The sequence below is a fragment of the Urocitellus parryii genome, chromosome 5 (assembly GCF_045843805.1).
Source record: "Urocitellus parryii isolate mUroPar1 chromosome 5, mUroPar1.hap1, whole genome shotgun sequence".
NCBI lineage: Eukaryota > Metazoa > Chordata > Mammalia > Rodentia > Sciuridae > Urocitellus > Urocitellus parryii.
Window position 1 is genome coordinate 31,099,751 of NC_135535.1, and position 20,314 is coordinate 31,120,064.

The following is a 20,314-nucleotide window of genomic DNA, read 5'->3' on the forward strand; positions in this document are numbered from 1 at the left end:
GATTACTTATAATACCCTGTACAAGGTAAATGCTACATAAAGAGTCAAGAAAAAAGTCCCCACATGTCAATAATGATGTGACTTTTATTTTGAAATATATTAAATCTGTGGTTTGTTGAATCTGAAAATGCAAAACCTAGAGATATAGAGGACCAACTTTATACTGACATTTAACTCTTTCAAAAGCTTTTTTCAGAATGACAGCAAATTGATAAATCTAGTTTTAATTGTGACTTTTTATATTTAGCATCCTTGGTACCATTACCTATAACTTGAATACTGCTGTGTTTATAAAGGGTCAATCTTACCTCTTGGCTATATTTAAAGTACGTTTTGCTTAAAAATTATACCATAGGCCATTACAACATTCTTAGAATAATTTTATACTTTAAAATCTGAACTGTCTATTAAAGGGCATAGTAAAGTTAACTCCTAATAAAATAGATACAAATTACTTATACAACTTCAGGCTATTTGAGACTCAATTCCTCATTTATAAAAAGATGGTTACATATCATTCATCTCTATGACTTCATTTAGTATTAATGTTATCTGAGTTTGTGTTTTTGCCCCCATACCATGGTTCAATTTCTTGTATTTTGAAAGATTCACTTAACCAGAGTAAAAAAGTATGAATCATTTAGAAAATGGTCATTGGAAGCAGTAAGATATAAACCTGAACCAAGACTGTTGTTTACTAGCTATGTGATCTTGGGTAATTCAAGTAACTTATAAGCTTCAATTTGCACTTCTGTAAAATAAAGTTAGGAAGTACTAAGATTAAATGAGAAAATAAATCTAAAGGGTAGACTCTTGGCAGATAGTAGGTACGCAAAAATCAGTAATGAGTATACTTGGATATATGGGTAGAAAGTAAGAGAAAAGGTTTGAAAGATGGTGGTAAAAACTGTAGATATGGGTGAAATTACCTATGAAGGACGTGCAGTAAAACGAAAGTGGCTATCACTCTGAAAAATACAAATATTCAAAGAGCACATACAGCAAGGAGTAACTGGATAGAAGTGAATGGATAGTGAAGATAATCAGGAGACTTTTTAGAGAAACCAGGGAAAAATTTTTAAAATAAAAATGTTGACTGGATGTAAGTACTTGGAGAAAATTTGCTAGAAAAATAATGAAAAGAGAAATCAGAATTTTTTGGGTTAGGTGACTAGAAAATAAAAGTGAGAGAAGTAAGCATTTCTATTTCAAGTTGCAGATCTAAATTTAATATTGTTAACATTAGTGTTTTTAACCATTAACAATTTGCTTGATTTGACAATTTTAGTGATACATATAGACAATGGGCTAAAACTTATTACAATAATCATTTCTAAGTATACTGTTCCTTAATAGTTTAAGGCAACTAGGAAACTAAGCTTATGATGAAGATAGTGATAGCAAGAAATTATGAATTGCCTATTATATGCAGTTTATATATATTGAGAACTCAATATGACTCACTTAAGAAGGATGACTATATGTTCATTGCATATGGAAGTGGAAATGGTCATTTGTGACTTTAGTTTCAATAATATCCTTGTTTTCAATTGGGTCTGACTCAAGTTTGTTCTGTCTCAGGCTGTAAAATAAAATTACATAAATATTGGGAAGAAGACAGAGTGAGTAGGTACTGTGGAGCTTTCCTAACTTGAATCATAGACAATGAGAAGAAAACATTAAGATGAAAAAACCCAAAAGATTAAAAAAGTATAATTTACAAAACTGAACAAAATACAGATTTAAAATACTTTAATGTCACATTTAATTCTATATTTAGCAAGCATTAAATGAACAAACATTTTAATTTACCTTTTGTTTAAAATTTTCTGCCACCCATGGGCTACCAAAATACAGAATCCCATGCTAGGAACATACAGTACACGCTCAGCAACAACAAATCCAACAGGAAAAAAAAGGTTTGATGCTGGAATAAATGGCAATGCCATTAAACAAAGTGCCTAGAAAGAAAAAGATAGTTTAATTTTATTAAATTAAAAAACTAAACACTCAATACCTAAATCCAAAATTTTATCATTTCATTTGGATAAATGCATTTGTGGACCATTTAAAAATGATAGTATGAAGAATACTAATTTAAACAGTAAGAAGACAATTTAGGGGTGGTATAAACATCAGGATGTATGTAAGCAAGATGCGATGGAAGTCTTAAATTCTGGAACTTATAACTGGAGGATATCTTTGAAAATAATATTCCTAGGTATATTGTTTAGGAATGATTATTTTCTTGAAATTAAAACCTGAACCTTTAATAGCATTTTAAATTTGAAAAGTATATTTAGCTACACTGTTTTTTTCACTGGATTTTTTTCTATGAGAAATATACTTTCCTAGTGAAATATAAAAAAAAAAAAAGATCAATGGTAAATATTTACATCTTTAAGTGAAAACTGAATAACTAGGTGTATCCTGTTAATAAAAAAAAACTTTTTTGAAAATATTTCTAAAATGACATATTCAACTCAATAGTAAGAAAACAAACCAATTAAAAAATGGGCAAAGGAGTTGAATATATTTCTCAAAAGCAAATATTCAAATGGCCAGAGATATATGAAGAAATACTCAAAATAAGAAATGCAGATTAAAATCACAATGAGATATCACCTCAGCCTAGTTAGAATGATTGTTATAAAAAAAAAGAAAGAAAATACACATAGGTAGGGATGGGAAGGGAAACTTTGCATACTGATGTTGGGCATGTAAATATAACATAGTCATAATGAAAAAGGGTACAGAGATTATTCAAAACATTTAAAATGGAAATACCATATGATCCAGCAATCCCTTTACTGGGTATATATCTAGATGAAATGAAATTATTATGTTGAAGAGACATATACACTCTCGTATTCACTGTGGTATTATTTACAATATGCAAGAAATGGAATCACATTCAATCAAACGGATTGAATGGATAAACAGATTTAAAAAATCAGAGTACTTATGTATAATGGGAATATTATTCAGCCTTAAAAAGAAAGAAATAAGGAAATCTTGTTATTTCAACATACACCAGCCTGGAGGAGATTATATTAAATGAAATAAAGACAGGCACAGAAAGACAAATGCTTTCACTTATACATGAGATCTAAAAAAATCTCACAGTCAGAAGAGAGTAGAATGATAATTGCTGGGGGCAGAAGAAATGATGCAGAACACAAAATTTAATTTAATTTACCAGAATAAAAAACTTTTTAAAAATTAAAAAAATGTTTACACATCTAACTTTTTTTTACATATGGCCAAAATAAACTGATAGGAAAATATGTTAAAAAAATTTCAACAAAATTACACAAGTTGATAACATAAGAAACCACATAATACTGGAAACTGAAGACTTTTTATTCTATGCAAGAATTTCTAAAATTATAATACATATACTGAGATAAAATGTCATAAAAATGCTCAGATTTATTGCCCTTGTGAATATGGGATGAAATGTGTTTTTTTAATTATAAAGCCACAAAAAATTAGCACAATTGTGAAAAATTAATTAGCAAACTTGTGAAAGGATTTAAGTTTGTCATCAGGACATCTTTCTATGGGCATCTATTTCTGTGTTATTTCCCTGATTTGTTTCACAGTACCTAAATAAATAAGTTAATCTCCAGCTTCAGAAGTTTGCATCTTTTCTAATGCAAAGAACTGTCTCTTCCTTATCAAACTTTAGTAGTAAAATATAGATGTAGAGATGCATATACTTAGAAAAGAATACTTTCTCCATGAATATTCTTTCATATATATTATGACTTCACATAATATTGAATCTGAGGAAAAGTACCTTTCTCAAGCTGCTATGTATCACACTAATTTATGTCTGAAATTTCAGTATTATTAAAATAAAAATGTAAAGTATTTAGAGTGCACATAATTTTTCACTTCCTAGATATGCTTGACAAAAATAATTCATGTTTGTTCTAAAGCAATTTCATTTGTAGGAATTAAAAGTGTTAAGTTCATTCAGAGATGCATCTTAGACTGATTTGTAAGTTACATAAAAAAATCTCTCAGGAAAAGTTTATTGGTTCTAGGATAAGAAATGTATAAATGTTAGTCTAATGATTAAACTTATAAGTTCTATCAAGTTCTATTTAATGCTCTTTATTAATGTATGCCAATCTAGTTAATTATGAATAATTTTTAATTTTCTTCTAATAACATATACTGTCTTGAAAAGAAAGGATAACAGAAAGAGCTACAAGTTTGAAATCAACCTATCACTTATTTCTTATGTAATAGAAAGTAAATTACTCTATCACCTTGAGACTATTTTTTCATAAATGAAAAAAGACTATTTAAATTGTTGTGACACACATGACATCTTATTTAATAAGAGTTAACATGGTATCTGTTGTTGAAATTACATCTTTGCTCTATTGTTCCTTTGTAGAGATTTTCAGAAAATACCATTTAAAAAATAGCACTTTAAAGCAGTTATACTCAAAGTCACAACTGTTCCTTTTTTAATGTACATAATATATAATTTATATAAATCTATTTCATTGGCATTATTCTTTTTTAAAAAAATCCAGCTTATATTACATATACCATCATTTTATTTGTCAAGCTTTAATTCAATCTCTCCTTTTTGTTTCAATCTTTCTTTTACCAGAACCCCAATTTTGAATTATTCTGACATTTATTTATGCTGTTTGTATTTGAGCAGCTTGAGTAAGTCCCAAAGCTGACTAGATTAATATCCTCATAAATTCATGACCACCAACTTCAAATTGATTCTTTTTTTTTTTTTTTTTTTTTTTTTGGTATCAGGGATTGAACCCAGGGCTCTTAACCACTGAGCTACATTACCCCAGCCCTTTTTATTTTTTGAGACAGGGTCTTTCTAAATTGCTAAGTTGCTGAGGCCAGATCTGAACTTCAGATCCTTCTGTCTCAGCCTTCTGAGTCACTGAGATTATAGGGTGTGCTACCAGGCCCAGCCTCAAATTGATTCTTAAGACTGCTTAGAATTTCTAGGTTTCTGATAGGTGTTATTCTATTCTCTCTGAATGTTTGAATCTTGATTGCTCTTCTCAATCTTTTGACCCATTTTACTTTCAGCAGGCAACCATACTAATTTACAGAGTAAGGTAAAGCCATAAGAGAAAAATTCCTTCAATTTCTTGCTATTAAACCTACTAACATCCATATTCATTCCCATTTCCTTTTTTCCTGTAAGTTTCCTCCTTCTATTTCAGGTCAAACTTTTGCTTAGTATTTCCCTGCTTTTCCCTTCTACCATTTGTTTCAACCTTTTCTAATCACCTATATCCTCTGTAGCAAAATTTAAACATGCTCTTGCTTATCCAACCTTAAAAATTTTCTCAGTGACAATATATCTTTTAAGCTCCACGTTTGTAGCCACAGTAATATGTAGCTAGTATAAACTGATTTAATCAACATTTCAACTTTATTTTTAAGCCAACTCATTAGTGATATCTCCTAACTTCTAAAAGATAGCTGAGTACTCAAATGAAAATGTTTCTAAGTATCAACCAATCAAGTTTTTCACCAATATTATCTTTACTTTTGTATTTTCAAATCAAGTCACTCCACAGAAATAAATTTCATTTAATTAACTAATGGATCTATAAGAGGTCAAATCCAACAGACATCACTTTTCAAACAGAGCTCACTTTTCTACTCAACAGTGTCTGTTAAGAGTTAAACATTCTGTCTTTTCTAATATATTTTCCTACTTTTCTGTTCCCTTGGTCTGTCTCCTATTCAAAATCTGAATATGGGAGTTGCTTAAGACCTAGTTGTAGGCTTCTCTTTTCACTCTACTCAGTCACCTTAACTATTCTAGGGGTGAAATAAGATCAGATACTCTAAGGTATCCATATGAACATGAATTTTAACTTTTGTTCTACGCATCTACAATGGTACCAGCTAGCAACTGTTCTTGAACTGAAAAAAATCCTTGTTGACAAAGGTTGCTCTATAATCTCTCTAAATGCAATCCTACCTACATTCTGGTTTCAATTAATTACCACTATGCTAATGAATTTTATTTTCAACTTTGGCAACTCTTTTTGACATGAAGTACTGTTCAAAATCTATACTAGGATGCTTTAAATAACCCTCACATTCAACATGTCCAAGGATGATGTAAACATGATCTTTCCCAAATCTTATATTCTCTCAATCAGCCATTGGCTTCAAATTTCTCTAGAAGACAAGCTCCTTATATTTCCTCTTATTATCATATTCTGTGTATAAAGTGCTGCCTAGTATGCATTTAGTGGCTATAGCCAGAAATGAAATATTTTTGAAGCATTATATTTTGTAATCTGTAGTAAATGCTAAGAAAATGTTATAGATTATTACTGTCTTTAATAATTAAAAGGAAGAGGGAAAATAACTATAGTGAGGAAGAACTGAGGGTAGAGAGGGAAAATTACAAATAAATAGTTCAGAAAAATGACAACAACAAAACCTTTCCAACTAAACAGGATTCTCTGAAGATAGCAAGAGCTATCCCAGGAAGTAATGAATATTTTGCTAATGAGAACTTAACATATATTTCTCTAGCTGCATATTTCATAGGACACTCTTCTCTATGAGAGGAAAACAAGTACACATATAAACCATTTCTTCACATGTATATAATCTAATTAGATAGTTAAGAGAAAATGAACTAAAAAAAAAAAAAGACACATCTTGATTTTAGTTTCAACCTAATTAGGAAAATTATGTGCCTGCTTTATAATTTTAGGATAAACTAAAATAAGTTTATAAGTTAAACTTATTTGTTGACCAAGGAAAGACACTGCTTTAAAAAGATGTGTTTGATGAATTAAAGATAGTCTCAATCAACTGGATGCAACATTGCAGAAAAAGTGGAAGAAGTTTCTTACCATTAAAACCGTTTTGGAGGAATCACCAGGATATCGGAGACTGAATATTCCCAAAGCCCCCAGAAAGCAAAAGAAAGCAAAAGTAGCAAGATTTCGAATATCTAGAAATGACTCTATAAGTGGTATTGTTCCCATGGTCCAATCACAGCACAGCTCTGAAGGATTTAATAGAAGCCAAGCATTCACAGGAAGGAGGTAGTTGAAAGTTAGCTGCCTTGTGGGAGTTGGGCTTACAGCAGCTGGGTTATCAAACCTGTATAAAGAATTAAAAAAAAAAAGCTACTTATAAGAAAACACTTTTTCAACACAAATTTTATTCTACAACATATATAAATAAAATATTGAATATTGCATAAAATCATTACTAAAATTCAAACTATCTGACTTATATGAAATGTCTAGTTGGGAGAAGTGATATTTATGAAGAATTACTTAAAGAATAAGCAGGTCATCTCTTTCTAGTTGTTATTAGAATAATTCATACTACAATATGACATTTGGTAGAATTATTTTCACTAAATCTCATTAAATGTTTTCCTACATAAGACATTTATTTTAGAGAGAACTGCTAGTAGTTAGTAGAGCTAAATGCTAATTTTTATTAAAAAAATTAAGTTTTCTACACAAAAATTTTTTTTTTCCTTTCATGGACAGAGAAAACTATATTACCTCCTAACTTAACCATCCTTGCTTTGATTATTAGGAAGCTTAAAACTAAATTTCTAGTAGAGAGTTGTAATTGTGTAGGTTTATGTAACATTCTAGTTATGTTCTAACTTTTTTCCTAGTATATTAATATTAAACATATTAGTTTATTTCTCTGAAAGTTGACACTTTTTTTTTTTTGGATTTTTTTTTCCTGTGCTGCTAAGGATTGAATCCAGAGCCATGTGCATGTGAGGCAAGGCACTCTATTAACTAAGCTATTTCCCTAACCCCTTCATCATATGTTAATTATGTATTTTATTAGCACAGACTATTTCATGTAAATTAAATTACTTTAAAATGGTACATTACGAATAAATAACTTTAGATTTGTATGTTTTTATCTATCTTCCAAATCTTTTGGCAATGTTAAAATATAACAATAAAAACCCAATGTCATTTTTAAATAATTAAAAAAACAAACAACATTTACCCCTTAGACTTGATTTTCTTAAAACGTTAAATAACTGAGAAAAAGCACATGTTGAATAATTTTTTAAAAAAATTTCCATATTTGAAATCTCTATACACATGAAGAATAATAAATTATGTCAGTACTTGAACTTTCAAAAAATTTGGCATAAATGAATACAAAGCTTTTTTCCTATATTTATTCCTATATTTAGGATAGCTGATATAGGAAAAAAGTTAACTTTAAAATAGATCAAATCATATTATAATCAACTTAAAAACAAATCATTAAAATCAGTTTCACAGGGTGGTGTAACAGAATCAAATTCATATACATGCACATGTACATATTTTTAAATGTTTATATTTAGAAAATATATATTTAATGCTACATGTTCCAGACACCAAGAGCCACAAAGACAATATAAACCACATTTCAGACTGTAGAAACAGACACAGAAAACAGTTCATTTAAGTTCATTTAAATTCTCTAAATGGAGTAATAATCAGAATAAAAACATTGAAACTAAGGGCTCAAGGATATTTAAAAATATATATCTACAATTCAATCCATTTCCAATACTGCTATACCTGAATGAGTTCAGTTTTATATGGCTAGACTCAGAGTTAAAAATTCTGCAAGTTGAAGTCATTCTTCTTTAAATAAAAAATAATACTGAGGTCAATTAATTATGTGAAAATACTATAAAGTTTTGGACTTAGAAAATTATCTGAAAAAAATTTATTCTATTCACTGCCCACAATGCAATGACATGCAAAGTACCCTGGCCTATGTGCTGGAATACCACTGGACTTAGCCTGAGTTCCATCATCATCTTGTACCAACTTAAAGCTCTATCTAGGTATTAAATTTTCACTAGGTAGGTGCAAGAAGATGATGGAACTCAGGCTGAGTCCAGTGGTATATCTGAAGTTGAGAAGATGGAGCTTCAAACACCAGAAGCCTGAGGAGCTCAGGGGTCTATAGTTAGTTGGGTAGAATATCAGAGAGAAGAAAAATGATAAGAAAACTTAAGAGACTGCAGAGGGGCCCCGCTATCTTTCAATATTGAGGAGTTCCTGCTTGAATATATATGAGAAGAACTGTCTAAGGTTAGTGGGCTGAATCATGTCTCCCCCAAATGCATGTCATTCTAAAACTTTAGAATATGGCTTTTTTTGGGTGTGGAGTTTGCCAAAGTAATTAGTTAAGATGAGGACATATTAGAGTAGGCCCTAAATCTAATGACCATGTCCTTATACAAAGAGGAGAGGATAGACAGACATGGGAAAGAAAGCCATGTAAAGACAGAATAGATTAGAGTGATACAGCTACAAAATCAAGGAATGCTGAAGCTTGCCAGCAATCAGCAGAAGGTGGGAGAGAGGCATGAAACATATTCTTCCTCAGTGCCTCCTCAAGAAACCAATTGTGCCAACATCTTGATTTTGGACGTATGGCCTCCTGAACTGTGAGGGAATACATTTCTATTGTTTTAGGCCATTTACTTTGTGATTGTTAAAATGATCTTAGGAAAACTAATGGGAAAGAACATTTTGAAAAAGGATAAAGAAACAGGATAAGAAATGAAAGTCCCATAAAATTATACAGAGGAAGGAATGCCCTCAGCACTCATGTGAAATCTTCGTAATTCAGTCATTGGTATAAGTTAGAAAGATGTTAATGTGCAAAATTAGCTGATTCTAAAACCTGCTGTGGTCCCACAAAGAGTTTAAAAGTAAAGACTAGAAGATAAAACATTTTTTATAACTTACATGTATCCTAGAACAAAGCTCAAAAATATTTATATGGAAATACATGAAGATACAATTAATATATGGCATCTATTCAAAATTTACCAGACATGCAAAGAAGCAAAAAAATAAAAGTCACAATGAGAAGAAAATTTATTCAATATAAATTGATCAAAATGGCATGGATCACAGAAAAAGTTTTGAAGGATAATAAAACAAAATAGATTGTGTAGACATATGAAAGACATTAAAAAAATTTGAATCAAGACTTCCTTCTAGAGATGAAAACAGTTTCTAAGATGAAAAATAACTAGATGAAATTAACAACAGATACACACACACACACACACACACAGACACACACACACACGCAAAACACCTTCCACCGCCCCCCCCCCGCCACCAACATGACATAATAATAATAAATGTTACAGAAGGCTAAAGATACAGGATGAGAAAGGATTTCTTACTGAAAATGTAAGCCAAAAGATGTAGGGCAACATTTTTAGAATACTGAATGAGAAATAGCAAGTGTAGTATTCTCCACTCAGGCTGGGGTTGTAGCTTAGTGGTAGAGTGCTTGCCTAGCACGTGTGAGGCACCAGTTTCAATTCTCAGCACCACATAAAATTAATGAATAAAGTAAAGGTATTGTATCCATCTACAACTAAAAAAATAAAAAGATTTTTAAAAAAAGGTAAAATAAATACATCTTTAGATATAAAAGCTAACAGAACTTATTGCTGCATACCAAGAAATGTGCAAGTTTTTCATGATAAGGAAAAATGGCACTAACAGAATGCAAAGCCCTGAGAAAAAAATAATTTCATGAGTTAATATAAGACTTTTATCACTGAAATGCTTAAAAATAAGCATCTAAAGCAAATGTAACAACAATACATTAAAATGTATGCTCAAGGGAAATATATACAAATAGCACAAAGAGAAAGTTCTAAGGAAGATGGGAAAGTAAAAAGGAAACAAACAGATGAGGAAAAGAGAAAACAATTAAGGTAGAAGATTTACATCCAATGTATCGATAATTATATTAAATATAAATTGACCAAATATTTCATTTTAAACACCTCAGATTCCCTAATCAAACAAAAAACAATGATTAAGACCCAATTATATATAACCTACAAGAAATTATTTTAAAATATAAAAGCAGCCAGGATTGGTGGCACAAGCCTGCAATTCCCGACTCAGGAGGCTAAGGCAGGCGAATTGCAAATTTGGGTCCAGCCTTAGCAACTCACTAAGTAACTTAGTGAGACCCTGTCTCAAAATAAATGGTAAAAAGGGCTGAAGATGTAGATTGCAATAAAGTGTCCCTGGGTTCAATCATCCAAAACCCCCCAAAAAACAAAACGTGCGCGCGCGCACACACACACACACACACACACACACAATGTGTGTAGATATAAAACATATGTATACGGGGAGGAGGGGAAGATAGATAAAAAGTAAAAAAGATGGAAAAATATGTACTATATAGCACTAATAAAGGAGAGCTGGCATGACAATTTTTTTTTCCTCAGTAGGTAGCTCTACCACTAAGCCACATACATCCTCAGTACTTTTTTTAAATTTTGAAATAGTTTCTCACTAAATTGCCAAGGCGGGCCTGAAACTTGTCATCCTCCTGCCTGAGTCTCTCAGGTTGCTGCAATTACAGGTGTGTGCCTTTGTGCCCAGCTGGAGTGACAAACTAATATAAGACAGAGTGAATGTTTACGTAAAGACTATTACTAGCAATGAAGCTCATTTAATAATGATAAAGATATTAACTCATCAAGATGATGTGAACATACTAAGCATTTATGCGCTTAAAAACAGAGCTTAAAAAACACAAGAAACAAAATTGAAAAAACTGCAATAAGACAAATCTATAATTACAGTAGAGATCTCAATTTTCTTCTCTCAACAACTGATAAACAAAAATCACTAAAGATAGAGAAGACTCCACTTTAACCTTAACACTTAACTAATTTGTGGGTCATTATCCTTGATGTGGTGGTTTCTTGGATGTACAAGTATGCCAGAACTAATGAATTCGTATATTTTAAACACGATCTGCAGTTTTAAAAATATATAGACTATATATCTCAATAAAGCTGCTGAAAAAGTTCAGTGCAAATCAGACTTTCCCAAACATTTATGATGACTTAAAGTCCAAAGTTAAAAAGGCAGAATGATTAAAAATAAAAAAGAACCAGAATTTCATACCTTGTAAACACTGGAAGTTGGGACTGAATAACCTGGACTCTAATCACAACAAGCAATAACGTACTGAACATCAAGACAATGAGTTTTATTAGTGTCTGCAGCATAGAAAATGGAATGCTACCCTTTCCACGGAGAAACTGTCCAGCAGTACTACATAATAATGGCAAAGTATACTGAAAAAGAAAAAAAGTTTAAATAATAACAATATATTATGTTTTAAATAATACTTTCTAAATGCAAGATTAGATAAAAAAATTAAGTATAAATATAAAGTCAACATGGAACAATTTGTGGAACTGATAATGAACAAAATTGAGCCCAATACTCTTATCCAATAATAAATTATACTATAACAGTATTACTATACTTTACCACTGATTTCTTTATAGAATTTTTTTTTGCAAATTTTTGATATCATTATTGGTAAGCAAACTGATTTATGTAATTACATATATAAAAAATAAGGTTATAAAAATCTGATTCAATTAGGATGAAAGACTGCAACAAGAAAGTTTATTTTCCTTACCCCCTGGGCAATAAATACTTCATACACACAACAAATCCCCACAACTGTTATTCCTTGTTCTTTACACAATGTTGCAACAGCTACTAAAAACACTGTCAGTGCAATTGGAGTCCAAGCTGCAATTTAAGAACAGAACAATAAATAAATAAAAAAACTAAATGAAATAATTTTATAATATCATACAAAGATACTTTAAACTTTACTTGTGATTTCATATCAACATTTTTGTTATTTCCTATTGGTTAATACTTCATATTTTAAAATGTATTTAAATCTTGCAATTTTGAATTTATATCTTCAAAGCAAAACATCAAGATATGTAATTTTAACTAAAAGTTTCTGTGTAGATGAAAATAGGCCAATCGAGTACTAATTTTTAAAAGAAAGGCAGAATGATAAATTTAGAAAAATATATCAATCTAAAAAACAGACAAATTCCTGGGAATTACCATACAGTATCTATATACTTTTTTATATCTAATACAAACTTAAAAAACTGTCAGGCCAGTCTCACAAAAATGAAACAGGTTAATAAACATTTAAATCAATACTATTCTTTAAAAATATACAATAGAATATACCTATGTTTTGTTTAAATAGAAAACATACTTCATCTTTAAGTGAATGTGCTATTTAGTAATAATTTGATTAAAGAGCAATGAACTATGAAGGTTAATTCTGTATCAACTATTAACTGCTTTTTGAACAACTTTTCTAAACTTCAGTCTTCTTATAGGAAAACATGACATGCCACTATTTTCCAGTTTGAAAGGGGTAGTATGATTGTATAACTTCAGTTTTTACCCATAAAAAACATTAACTCCAGGTATGAACATGAACATAATTCATGAATCTAATATATTTTCTTTTGGTATAGGACTTAATTCAGAAATATACCTATTTGTGAAATTGTTTTAAGCTTGAAAGTACTCCACAGACTACAATTATTCAAAGGGAAAACAACAAAAAACCAAATGAAACCCCCAAAACTGAAGATACTGGCTGGGCATGCCTCTAATCCCAGTGGCTTGGGAGGCAATGGCAGGAGGTCAAGAGTTCAAATCAAGCCTCTCAGCAAAAGCAAGGTGCTAAGCAACTCAGGGAGACCCTGTCTCTAAATAAAATGCAAAATAGAGCTGGAGATGTGGCTTATTAGTCCAGTGCCCCTGAGTTCAATCCCTAGCACCCTCCTCCCCCAACCCAACCAAACCAAACCAAACCCTGAAGACACTAAGTATAATACTTATATTTATAATACAAGACAAACTCATATTCTCATTAGGCCAAAATCATCAATACCAATGTTACTGATTATATCAAGGTCTAAAGTATAGCGTTACATTCAACTTAAAATTCATAAAGGAAAGAAATCAATAGAAGATTTTTCATAAAAAAGATAAACGTAAAGCTGAATATTGAAGAATATATATAAAAGAGAAAAACTGGTAAAGAGGATGTATGAATAAAGGAGTAGAAATAAGAATAAGCTTGGCCAATGAGTGATGCAGAGCAGATAAGCCAGAAGGGCTACGTATGTATGAAAAATTTGTGGAAAATAATGGCATTGAAAGTAAGTATTTAAAAATATTAAATAGTTTATATGCAGCTTCAGCAATCCTCTATTAAATTACCTATTTTAAATATCTATTACATTTCCAGGGCATGAGGCAAGAGAAATTACAATCAAAAGTAATGACATGTATAATACATAACATACATAATAACAATATAGTAAACTGTTACAGAGAAAAGAAGAAAGTAAAGAGAAAAAAAACAGTAAAGGGAAAAAAAAAGGACTGGAAAAGATGAGTAATGCTACTGACAATGTTTGATGAAACATTTGAGCAAAAACCTCAAAAGTAAATGCAAAGGAAAAAAAGAAAAGTAAATGCAAAGGCACAGAGACTGATTTGTGTTTACAAAAAGGGGTTGGGCATGAATAATTAGAATTTGAAGTTATTTCAATTACTATAAATTGAAAACTTTCACACAGGTTTAATGTATACTAGATAGAATGCATAATACAAATATGATAATAAAGCTTTCTGTGGCCTCAGAAGTTAAATTATTTACTGCAGAGTACTAAGTACCAACTAAGGAGTTGAAAGGGTAGAGGTCCAAAGAAGGCTTTAGTATCCTTTCAATTAGAATCTGAAATAATTCATCTACTTGCTCATTTATTTAACAAATATGTACAGAAGATCTACTGCATATGAGGAACCATTATTCTAGAAAATAGTAAAAATTGGGGGAAAAATTACATACTCAGAAGGAGTAGTTTACCATTCTATAGTTAAAGAACAAAAAATAACAAGAAAAGTACAGGGCTGGGGTTGTGGCTCAGTGGTAGACCATCTGCCTAGCATGTTTGAGGCACTAGGTTGAATTATCAGCACCACATATAAATAAATAAATGGCCCATCAACAATTAATAAGAATATTAAATTTTTTAAAAAATACATGTTTCCAGATTAGAAATGGGTATTATGAGGAATACTAATTTTGCTTATTTATTTTCTTAATTTAATATTTTTTTCTGGCAATGGGACTGAATTCAGGTATGCTCTACATCTGAGGTATATCACCAACTCTTTTAAAATTTTTAAAAATTTTGTGCCAGGGTCTCTCTAAATTGCCCAGGCTTCAGTCCTTCTGTCTTAGCCTCCCAAGTGGCTAGGATTACAGGTGTGTGTCATCCCACCTGGAAGAAAGGCAAAGGTATCGAAAGCAACATGATTTTGTTTTCATTTTGGTCAAATGGGTAATAAGCAGATCATGCTGGCCTCTTCCCCAAAAATCAACCTGCTGGGTTTCAGTTCTCGCGACTAAAAGCTCAGGGGTCACTCCAGGTAAACTGAGCTAACTGGGCTGTGCAAAATAACCACACAAGAGACACAAATACCTGTTTCTTTGGGGTCGCTGTGACGGCTCCTCTGACCTTAAGGGTCTGCAGAAAGAGAGAGCATGCGCTGACCCCTTTTATTGAGGAGAAGCCATTCAAACTCAGGTTTCAGGGGGCTGAGTCTATCTTCATGGTGTCCACTGTCAGCAGGTTGACTGACACCTAGGTAGGCCACACCCAAGGGCACAGTAAGAGAAAGAGACACACACAAGGCACTTCCATGGAAGATTCTATCCTAAACAGGACAAGGGATTATATTACAAAGGAACAGGTGAGCATAGCTTCACCCATGGAGGCAGTAGCAAGACACAGCCATGCATGAGACACTGACTCAACCCTCGAACCCAAGAAGGGTGGGGAAAGCTCTGCCACATTTCTGTGACTGAGCACCTCAGCACCCAGCCGGGGAGTATGACTCAATCACGTCTAAGGTTGGTCTCCCACATCAATCCCAGAAAAAGATTCAATAGAGGGAAAGGTGGTTTTCATATTTAAAAAATAAAACTCTTAGGCCTTTGGGGTTATCTTCAATATGTATGCTTGTATGGGTATTACTAGGGACTGCATTTAAAGTAGAATGTAAGAGAAATTTTTAAAAATTTGTCTCCAAGTCTCTCCTTACTCCTTGGAGTGGATCATAATCTGCTTCTTCATTACAGAAATCTGCAGCTACATTGGTTAGTGGGAATTGCAGAGATAAAATCAAAGTACTTCAGAAATCTTGATGGTGGTAAGGAGTAGATTAAAACAACAACAACAAACAAAAACAAAGCAGGAGGCTTTATTCTACAAAGCTATAATCATCAAAGCAGTATGATATTGGCATTAAAAAAGAAACATAGGACAGTGCAGCAGCAAAATAGAGCCCAGAAGTCATGGGTCACTTCTACATCAGTTTACTGATTTTCAGCAAAGGTGCTAAGACTATACAGTGGAGAAAGAAAAGTCTTCAAAAAGCATGGTGAACAGCGCTAGGAAAACTGATATACACAAGCAAAAGAATGAAACTAAACTCCTCTCTTTCATCAGTTACAAAAGCCAAATTAAATCAAAATAGATTACATGTAAGACTTGAAATTATGAAACTACCAAAAGAAGACATGGGGAAATGCATTAAGACATTGGAATGGGTAAGGATTTTTTGGACAAGACCCAAAAGCACAGGCAACAAAAGCAAAATAGATAAACATTTGCAAACTACACATTGCAAACTTGACAAGGGATTAATATATTCAATATATAAGGAATTCCTAAAATTAATCAGAAATAAAAAGGCCCCACTGAAAAACATTTAAGACAGATTTTAAATAAACATTTCTCAGAAGACATACAAATGGATAACAAGCATATGAAAAGATGTTCATCACTAATTGTCACACAAATGCAAATGAAAATCACAATGAAATATCACCTCACTCCAGTAAGAAGAATGGCCTTTATGAAAAACACAAAAGATAATGAGTGCCAGCAAGAAGGTGGAGCAAAGGGAACCTTACACTCTATTGGTAAAAATGTAAATTAGTACAGTCATTATGGAAAATAGTATGGATGGCTCCTCAAAAATTAAAAATAACATCAAAAGAAAATAAGATGGGAAAAAAAAGGAACTACCTTATGATCCATCAATCTAGTACTAGGTATATATCCAAGAAAATAAAATCAGTAAGTATAAGAAACACGTGTGCTCCCCTGTTTATTCACAAGAGCCAAGAAGTAGAAATAACCTAAGCGCCCATGAACTAAGGAATGGATAAAACATGGTACATATATGCAAAAAAATGGAGATTATTTGGCCATACATAGAATGAAATTCTGTATGACAACATGGATGGAAGTGGAGATCATCATGCTAAATGAAATAAATCAGGCAGAGAAAGACAAGTACTGCATGGTATCACTCATATCTGGAATATAAACAAGTTGGTCTCATGGAAATTGAGAGTAGAAATGGTGGTTACTAATGGCTGAGGAGACTCGGGGGAGGTGTAAGGGGGAAAGACAAATCAATAGCTACCAAGTTGCAGTTAGATAGACCCAAGAAGTTCTACTGTGTTAAACTGCGCAGTAGTGTGCCTACAGATAACAATGTGTATCACATATCTAAACAAGCTAGACAAAAGGATTTTCAATGTTTTTGCCACAAAGACATGATAAACATTTCCCAAGATAGGTATGTTTAACCTGATCACCCAATATATATGTGTACTGAAATAGCACATGGTATTCCATTAATATTTTGAATTTTTTATTATATATCAGTTAAAAACAAATTTAAAGAGGAAAAAAAGATAAAAATAAGTAAAACTGAGGATAGATGAGGGATACAACTTGTATACAAAAAAAGTGGGTAGGCAAAGTGACCAATTACCCTTAGGCAGTAACTTCCTGTAGTTCCTCTTAAATTCAGAGGGATGGTTGACTAGTCCTTTTCTGTGCTAATTCTTTTTAAGAGACTTTAGGGAATATTTGATAGAACTGTTAGTAATATGTACCAACAGTGGTATGGGGAACCTGGAACTCTCCATCCTGGGTTTAAATTCCTGTCAACTTTTCAAAAATCACAGGATAGAAACACAGCAGTCCTGGCATTTTCTATAGGTTGATAACTTTAGGAGAACATGGGGCTTGAACTCACAAGGCAAAATAACTAGAAAAAAAATAATAGAATTATGAAGAATAAAAAAATCATTAAAAGAACTGTGTAAAATTATTAGAAAGAATAGCAGGATACATGGTTAGAAAGGTAGGCAAAAGCCTGATCATGGTATTATAGATCACAGAATTTTTTCTATCATTCATGCTTTGTTTTAGAGGCACTTAATAAAACTGTTTTATAATTCCATATTAATTGCTGAACTATCTCTTACTGGATGATGGACTGCATAGGTAAAGTTATTATTAACCACATTTTACAAATGAGAAAACTAAAGCACAAAGGTAATTTGTCCAAGGTAGTAAATGGAGCTAGTAAATAAATGGTGAAACTGGAATTTGAAAACATACTCTCAAGTCCATACTTTTACCACTATGCTATGCTGTCACTCAAGCTATTTCAAGAAGGTATTATACATAGCAGTAAAAGGCAAATCTATTCATATCACTTATCTAAAAGTTACTAAGTTGTTTGGCTAAATTGTTTTTTTAACCTTACTTTCCAAACACACAAAATTAGGATACTTATCATGAGTATATTGGGACAATAGTGAGAAAATCCCCTAGGAACTAAGGAAAAAAAACTTTAATCAAATAAAGGTTAAGACAACTATATGAAGGGACTGGGGTTGTGGCTCAGTGGTAGAGCGCTTGCTTGGCATGTGTGAAGCACTGGGTTCAATTCTAAGCACCACATATAAATAAATAAATAAATAAGATAAACGTCCACTGACAATTAAAAAAAAAAACAAAACTACATGAAGTCCTTTTTGTGTCCTCTGTTTCTGCGCTCTTAAAAAAAAAAAAAATTCATTTTTATTGCCTGAACTTTTTTTCTAACAATGCCAAGCATCATTAAGACTATTGAGCTAATACATACAAACTACATTCTAAAGAAGAACACATGGTAGGGGCTCAATAAATAACTGAACTATAATCAACACACAATAAAAGTCAAACTCTAGCAGGCTTTTAATGTTGCCTAAACAGCATCACAACCTATTAAATAACTGAAGCATTGGTACTTTTTTGTTTTGTTCTTAACAAATAACAAAACAATTTGGCCTGATTCTAATTATATCCTAGTGCTATTTGGTTTTTAATATTAGATAATATAGAACCTAATGGCTCATGATAAAACACAAAATATACATAAATTAAAAAAAAAAATTTGCAATGTTATATACTTCATATTTTGATGTATACTAAGGTAGAACAATACATACAGATAAACCCAATGTGGCAATAATATTTTATAAGAAGCACTTGCAGTAAATAAAACTTATCTGATAAAGTTTTATAGTCACAGAAATAAAAATCAAATGTCAGGCACTTACCTATGGTATTATCTGGTCCTTTTGATTTGGTATATGACAAAAATGCTGCTAGAAAAAAGATAGATGACAGTAGTTCTGCTCTTCCTACGACACCAGTTACCTAGAAAGGGAAAGAGTTGGGTTTATATTAATGAAATATATCTTGAAAATTTACTGTATATAATAGTAACAAACATTTAAGCTAAAGTCCCATAACACTTCAAAAGCATGTTTCTGTTTTGTAAACATTCTTTGAGTGCCCTCAGATAGTGAATTTATGTATCTTCCATATATGGAAATCAGTGACCCTTTTTAACAGTTCTTTTATGATTATTTTAACTTGCTTTGAAATAATTATAGATTCCCAGAAAGTTGTAAAACTAGTATAGAGATGCTGCATATTTTTACTGATAATATCTTACAAATTTAAGAACATTCAGAAAAATTCTCTAAAAATATGTATATAAAACTCTCAAAGCTTTTCCTTTGGAGCATTCTGAACTCAGTATAAAATTTTAAAACAAATCTATCCCTTTTGTAAACATATGGAAGAATTATTTGGCTAGATACCAAATTTAAGAAGTTGTATGGGAGAGACATGATCTTCCTTTAAAACACAAATTAACTTTTGCTTCAAAGGAAAACTTGTAACAAAGCAACTGGACATAATATTCTTAACTCTTGCTGGAAGGCAAATGTGGAATTTTAAAGCAACCAAGAAAAATGAAATAATAGCTTGTGTGTTTCTTGGTACGAAGGGACTGATGGATAATACTGGCAATAACAGAGATGGCTCATGATTTTGAAACACACGGCAACAACAAGATGAAGCTCCTGAGTATCATCATATTTGTTAGGATGCCTGTTCAGCTACTTTGATGTATTCTCGGCCCTTGAATTTGCCTTACTATTTTCTAACCTTTAAAATACAAAATTG

General features: G+C 31.6%; 1 protein-coding gene across 1 annotated transcript in view; it reads right to left on the reverse strand.

Annotated features, from left to right (window-relative positions):
- Positions 1-20,314, reverse strand: part of Tmtc3 (transmembrane O-mannosyltransferase targeting cadherins 3) — a 45,202-nt gene that overhangs the window by 15,201 nt on the left and 9,687 nt on the right. Inside the window, exons 4-8 of the mRNA XM_026397215.2 lie at positions 19,399-19,498; positions 12,508-12,623; positions 11,982-12,154; positions 6,882-7,134; positions 1,813-1,961 (exon numbers count right to left, since the gene is read on the reverse strand). Of these exons, the coding sequence (XP_026253000.2) occupies positions 1,813-1,961; positions 6,882-7,134; positions 11,982-12,154; positions 12,508-12,623; positions 19,399-19,498 (791 nt within the window). The remainder of the gene's footprint in view (positions 1-1,812; positions 1,962-6,881; positions 7,135-11,981; positions 12,155-12,507; positions 12,624-19,398; positions 19,499-20,314) is intronic.